We start from the raw sequence: 7246 nt of genomic DNA on the forward strand, positions 1-7246 counted from the left end.
CCTTTCCCATTTTATGTAACGACCAATTTCGTGTTATTGCGTCGTTACCTTATTTATTTTTTCTCATTTTGTCTTTACTTATTATCTTATAATCATATTTTATCCTTTATCATACCTTTTTATGATAACTCTACATTGTACCCTACCTTTCTCGTAGGTTTATCCTTCAAATTCTTGATGTCAACATTATGTAACGACGGAAAATGATACAATCTATCCAAACATTGTATTCATCAAAACAATAAAGTACAAGGAGTACAATTTAAAACAATACGATATAATAAGATACATTATGAAACAATACACAACAACCATCCAAACAAAGTGTTAAGAGACGTGCCATTCGAATTTTCTTGAGCACATAAAATGGTAAAAAATGAGTAAAAAGAGGGGAAAAAGAAGAAGAAGGGAAAATGATGAATGTGAATCCTGTGATTTTAGGGCGCCACGTAGGCGGGAGTATATACATGCTTTATATATATATATATATATATATATATATATATAAAATAAACATTTTCTATGTATCATAGAATTTATAATTTAAACCAACTATAAAGCCAATGAATTTCAACGTTTCATTAAACATAATTTTGAAAGTTAATTTGGATATATAATTTTTAAAAAGTGAAACGATTGATCTAATAATTTGAAAATGATATTATAGAAGTAAGAAATTTTTTTAGGTCCACAACTAGATAATGAACAAAACAACTATTTTAGTACTATATATTTCCGATAATTTTCATAAAATATACGAAGAAAAATATTTGAAGAAAGTTTTTCATATGATATAACTTATAAGTTAATATTTCTATATTGAAATTCTGCTATCTAAAGTTTTCAATGTCATCAAAATTCAGGCACCTCCCATTTGGAGTTTATATAGCTTACTTGGTTTGTCAATCAGATAAAAAATTTCATATAATATAATCATTCCCGTTAGGGTTGATTTCTCATATGCTGACTCAACTAATAATTATTATCTTAAAAATTTATATTTCTTTTTTATTTTAATTTCCTTCAACAAAAAAAGTAACTTTTTGAGATAATACCTATTAGTTGAGTGACCATATGAAAAATCAATTTCCTTTTTAGTTCATTCTAAAAAGAATGATAGTTTTTAAGTTTAAAAATGATTTAATTTAAATTTTTGGATTTACCCTTGATTAAATATTTTTATATTTACATAAATCATATGAAATACTTTGGACCACAAATTTTAAAAGTCTTAACCAGACAAATATCATGACAAATTTATTGAACACACGATTCAAAGAATGTTCTTTATTTTTTAAAGCCCATACCTATTTAAGTTTTGTCATGATCTTTACATAAAAATTAAATAATAATAATAATTTAGTTAAATTATATTTCTAGTTACAACAACAACAACGACCAGTGCAATCACACAAGTGGGATCTGGCGAGGGTGGTACATAGACCTTACTCCTACCTTGTGAAGGTAGAGAGGCTGATCTGATAGATTCTCGGCTCAAATAAAGCATTTCAAAGTAGGTTTGAAAATGAAATACAGTAACGAAGAAGCCATGATGAAAATAATGGAGAAAAGAACAGTAGCAGCAACAAGTGATACGATATGTGAAGCAAAACAAACAACGTATATAATAATAAAAATATAAGAATAAAGTACTAGAAGACTAATAATTGTAATAATATTGATAAGACAAAGTAGACAACGCTCGACTACCTACTAACTTTAATTCTGCCCTAATCCTCGACCTCCATACTCTCCTTTGTAGGGTCATGTCTTCAGTAAGCTGCAGATGTGTCACGTTCTGTCTAATCACCTCTCCCCAATACTTTTTTTCGGACTACCTCTACTTCTCCACAGACCCAACATCGCCAACCTCTCACACATCCTCACCGGACATTTGCGCAGCTCCTCCTCCCATACCCAAATCATCTCAACCTCACTTTCCTCATCTTGTTCATCACAGAAGTCAGTCCCAACCAGAGGCAGACCAAGGATTTTAAGACGGCGGGGGCACCATTATCTTAACATAAACGCCGACAAATTTTTTAATGACGACTAAGGGATAATACTGTGTCGGACCGGTCACTAATAGCGTAGTAGTGGCGAAAATAAAAGTATACAGGTCAAATATGTGTAATAAATAAAATTTAACACAGTGAAACAAATGAAAGAGATAGCTCAGTGGCTAAGGCTGTGCAACATGTGGTGACAGTGTAGGTTCGAAACTGGGCGAGCTCATTAACACTTATTATTTTCCTAAAAATAGGCTCAAAAAAATAATTAAAAGTGACATTCGGGTTCGATCCGGGGTGACATGTAAAGGAAGCAGCAGTTGCAGCCATCATGCCCCAAGGTATAATTTTTTCCGAAGGGTGTGCACTCCCACCCGTCCATGTGGGTCAGCCTCTGCTCCCACTAATCTCGAATATCTTCATTACTAATCATATTCCTCCGAGTATGGCTTATATTTCTAGTTATTGCTAATTGTTTAAAAGCGTGCAAAAGAAAGAAAAAAAAAGAAAAGAAGAGATAATATAAGTAAAATAGAACGGAGGGGGTAGTACTTAAGTTAGGAACTAGCATAATACTTTCTATTTTTCTTTATATCCTAATCCTACCACTATTTGTATTTGTCGAGTAAAAAAAAAAAGAAAAAAAAGAAAACCAAAACAAATTCTAATTTTGAAATGTTTCTCACATTATTATTCTAGAAAGTTCTAACTCCTAACAAATCATAGCCGTTCAAATTAAATTCTCTACCTCAATAAAACCAAACATATCGCACACACAAATCTAACTCCTCTCACTCTTTTTCCTCCATTTAACCCAACACCTCAAGTCAAGAACCTCTCAATCGGTACGTAAAATACCAATTAACATACAATTAATCGATTTTACACTTTTGATTCTTAATTTTGATTGTTTAATTCTGTAGATCTATTTAATTAAAGATGTTTGGAAGGGCACCAAAGAAGAGTGATAATACAAAGTATTATGAGATCTTAGGAGTTCCTAAAACTGCTTCTCAAGATGATCTTAAAAAAGCTTATCGTAAAGCTGCCATTAAAAATCATCCTGATAAGGGAGGTGATCCTGAAAAGGTAATAATCACAATTTTCACTTTTTTTTTTTCTTTCTCTAGGGTTTATATTTATTAATTATTTGAATTGTTTTAGATCTGTAATCGTTAGCTGAGCTATACTAGAGGTATTGCACCTAATAGGAAAATTACCTTGTATATACAAGGTTAAAATATTTTTTTTTTTTTGTATTTATATAGTAAATGTTGAATCGCCTTGCCCCTTGGCTTGGTCGTGTATTTACTTCTTCATATTTTGAACCGCCTTAGTGAAAATCCTGGCTCCTCTGTTGGTAATATAACATTATGTTTAGGTTTTGTAGTTCGCGATTAAATAAACTAGTTGGATTGTGTACTTACAGTTCTGAATTTTGCTTTCTTAGTTGAAGTAGATTTAAAATGACGTATGATGTACCAGTATTGGTTCTGTAATTAGACCCTCAGATTTAGCTGAACTATAATAGAGGTATGGCATGCGATATAACATCGTTTTTTAGGTTTCTGAGCTTGTATTAATTGGGAAGTATACCTTTTAAGTTATCTGGAATGTATGCCGTGGTGTGAAACGAATATTGGTTCTGTAATTGGACCTTCACATATAGCTTAACTATAATAGAGATATTTTAGGTTTTGTAGTTAATGATTAATTGGGCATCGTATATTAAATAGGGAGCTGCAATTACTGCTGTGTTTTGACAATGTTCTGGATGTAGCTAGAGAAATTGTCATTCATGTGCAATCTCGATAACTTAGTCTCCTTATTTGGTTCTTTTAGTTTTTTAAGAGCTAGACGAAGCTTATTAGGTTCTTATTGTCAGTCGATGGGTTATTTGTGTTCTTTCAGTTTAAAGAGCTTGCCCAAGCTTATGAGGTCTTGAGTGATCCGGAGAAGCGTGACATATATGATCAGTATGGTGAGGATGCTCTAAAGGAAGGAATGGGTGCTGGAGGTAGTGGACATGACCCATTTGACATATTCCAATCATTCTTTGGTGGGGGAAGCCCCTTTGGTGGTATGTTTTCTGCACACATTTGAAATTGAATTTGCTTTTTTTTGTTTTCGTGTCTTGTCAATTATTTCCTCTCATATACAATTATTCTCATGTCCAGGTGGTGGAAGCAGCAGAGGTAGAAGACAAAGAAGAGGAGAGGATGTTATCCACCCTCTCAAGGTTTCTTTGGAGGATATTTACAATGGGACATCAAAGAAGCTTTCACTATCTCGCAATGTGTTGTGCGCAAAGTGCAAGGGGTGAGTTTGTAGTGTGGTTATTTATATTTCAACTTCTTTTGTTATTTATTTATGTAGTGAGTGGAGCTAGTGTCAGGGCTTAGTGCCTTTTACTATCTTGCGATATGCGGTGATCATGATTGTGCTATGTTGTGATTTCCAGTAAAGGGTCCAAGTCAGGTGCTTCAATGAAATGTTCTGGCTGTCATGGGTCTGGAATGAAAGTTTCTATCAGACAGCTTGGTCCATCCATGATCCAGCAGATGCAGCACCCTTGCAATGAGTGTAAGGGTACTGGTGAGACAATCAATGACAAAGATAGGTGCCCACAGTGTAAGGGTGAGAAGGTTGTGCAGGAGAAGAAGGTGTTGGAAGTTCACGTGGAGAAGGGTATGCAGAATGGGCAGAAGGTAACATTCCCAGGCGAGGCAGATGAAGCGGTAAGATACGTGCGGTCACATTTTTGAAATGATATGCTTATAATGTCTGAGACTTGACATATTTGTGCTTTTGCAGCCAGAAACTATCACTGGAGACATAGTCTTTGTCTTGCAACAAAAGGAACATCCTAAGTTCAAGCGAAAGGGAGATGATCTTTTTGTTGAGCACACATTGACATTGACTGAGGCCCTATGTGGTTTCCAGTTCGTCTTGACTCATCTAGACAACAGACAGCTGCTCATTAAGTCCCAACCTGGTGAAGTTGTCAAGCCTGGTATGCCCGAAGAACCCCTACCTTTAAAAGATTATGTTTAATGTACTGGAGTCTCTACCATCAGTTAATTCCCCTGGCAAGTGCCAATCCTAGCATTTTTTTCCAACGCTAATCCTAGGATTACCCTCGTATATTTGCCATTTATACTAGTAATAATAGTTTACCTATTTGTATTGTTTTCTTCAAGCCTTCAAACAGACAGAGGACCATCCAACTCCATCCGCTTTTGTGATACGTGATGTTTCCTTTTCCTTTCTTAGGTTCTACTGCAACTATGTTGATTCACATAGTCGTGCGTATTTATTATTTAAGCCTTCTCTCTCTCTCTCTCTCACACACACACACACACACACACACACACACAGAGGTTGAGGGAGGGGGAGAGAGAGGTATATTCTCTCTGTATGCTGCTGCCCTTGGTTAAATTTGGTTTCTAATGGATATATCTGTAGGCTGTGATGCTGAAAATATCTTGTGTATACTGACCACAACTTTTTTCTTTGGCTCTGCAGATCAGTTTAAGGCTATCAACGATGAAGGAATGCCGATGTACCAAAGGCCTTTTATGAGAGGTAAACTGTACATTCACTTCACTGTTGATTTCCCCGAGTCATTAACACCAGAGCAGTGCAAAAACCTTGAGGCCGTGCTGCCTCCAAAACCCAAATTGCAAGTGTCTGAAATGGAATTGGATGAGTGTGAAGAGACTACTTTGCATGATGTGAACATTGAGGACGAGATGCGAAGGAAGCAGCAAGCTGCCCAAGAGGCATACGACGAAGATGATGATATGCATGGTGGTGGTGCACAGAGAGTCCAATGTGCACAGCAGTAATTTGGTAGTGTTCTGGTATTTGCTATCTTATCATAGGGGGTAGATTACTAGTAAAGGACTTGGATATTTTTCTTATGCAAACTGACGCTATGAGCAGAATTTTACTGCTTGACTATTGCAAGTGTGCTTACATGTTTACGCAATCTGTTTTGATTCGTTATTTTATTCAATAATCCTTTATAATTCGAAGTTGTTTTTTAAACTATCATGATCCGGCCTAAAGAAATATTGAAAATAATTGTCTGGTTTTATTTCACAAATAACTTAAATCCTGTCTTATATAGTTCTAAGTTCTAAAAATTTCAAGAATTATAATTCATTTAACGAATCCTCTCATAAAACATGGAAATAATATATACTCCAGAGCCTTTTTATCCCCCCAAATATTTCCTACAACTGCTTCTGAAGAAATAGACTATTAGGACTTCTCTTTTGTTTGTCCCAAAAGATTTGACCAGGTTGTATAAGAAGGTGTGGTGGTTTTTGCTTCCCCAATAACTTAATGCATGGCTCTTCTTATTTTATACTATTTACGAATTGGTGTCACTTATTTTCTACTAACTACTTCAATTTTCACATTTCAAACTGTTAAACGACTTAGTACTAATCTATATGATAATCATTTCAAATATTTTTGTTTAAAGTTGCACAAAAAAAAGGATTAAATATATTGGGCAGGAGAGAGAGCACATAAGTAAAAGAAGTCCAATGAAGTGGCGACATATGAAATGGATTAAGAGAATGGGAGAATGCCACCTTATGTCATTCTAAAATTTAATGTGGCATCTAAGCAGCCAACTATCCTGCTATTTTTAACATTTCAACCTACTATACAACAACAACAACAACCCAGTGAAATCCCACATCGTGGGATCTGGGGAGGGTAGAGTGTACGCAGACCTTACTCCTACCAAGGTAGGACAGCTGTTTCCGAAAGACCCTCGGCTCAATAAAAGCATAAAAGCATAAAAAGAAGTCAGATAAGGTTAAGAGATTTGAATAAGAGATTAGAGATTCAAAGCGATATGGAAATGAAATAATGCAAGCGGCACAAGAAATAACAGATAATAGCAGAAATCGGAGCAGATAACACAGGATAATCAAAGCACAGAAAATAACAGATAATAGCAGAAATCGGAGCACAAGAAACTATATTGCAATAGTGCGACTACTAATAAGAACGGATAACGAGACTATCTACTAGCCTTCTACCCTAATTTGAGTCCTCCAAACCCTCCTATCTAAGGTCATGTCCTCGGTAAGCTGAAGTTGCGCCATGTCATGCCTAATTACCTCTCCCCAATACTTCTTCGGCCTACCCCTACCTCGTCTGAAACCATCCATGGCCAACCTCTCCAAGTACTCTGTCTTGGTCCTACTCAGCTTAAA

The 7246-nt window shown here is 35.4% G+C and overlaps 1 protein-coding gene across 1 annotated transcript; it reads left to right on the top strand.

Annotated features, from left to right (window-relative positions):
* Positions 1–2696: 2696 nt before the first annotated feature.
* Positions 2697–6000, top strand: LOC132614079 (dnaJ protein homolog). Its single transcript, XM_060328437.1, has 7 exons — positions 2697–2854; positions 2933–3098; positions 3921–4089; positions 4187–4328; positions 4471–4747; positions 4824–5022; positions 5535–6000. Exons 2-7 carry the CDS (start codon positions 2949–2951, stop codon positions 5855–5857), a joined length of 1260 nt encoding a protein of 419 aa, XP_060184420.1. The 5' UTR covers positions 2697–2854; positions 2933–2948; the 3' UTR covers positions 5858–6000.
* Positions 6001–7246: the final 1246 nt, after the last annotated feature.

This window comes from Lycium barbarum, chromosome 10 (assembly GCF_019175385.1).
Source record: "Lycium barbarum isolate Lr01 chromosome 10, ASM1917538v2, whole genome shotgun sequence".
Taxonomy (NCBI): domain Eukaryota; kingdom Viridiplantae; phylum Streptophyta; class Magnoliopsida; order Solanales; family Solanaceae; genus Lycium; species Lycium barbarum.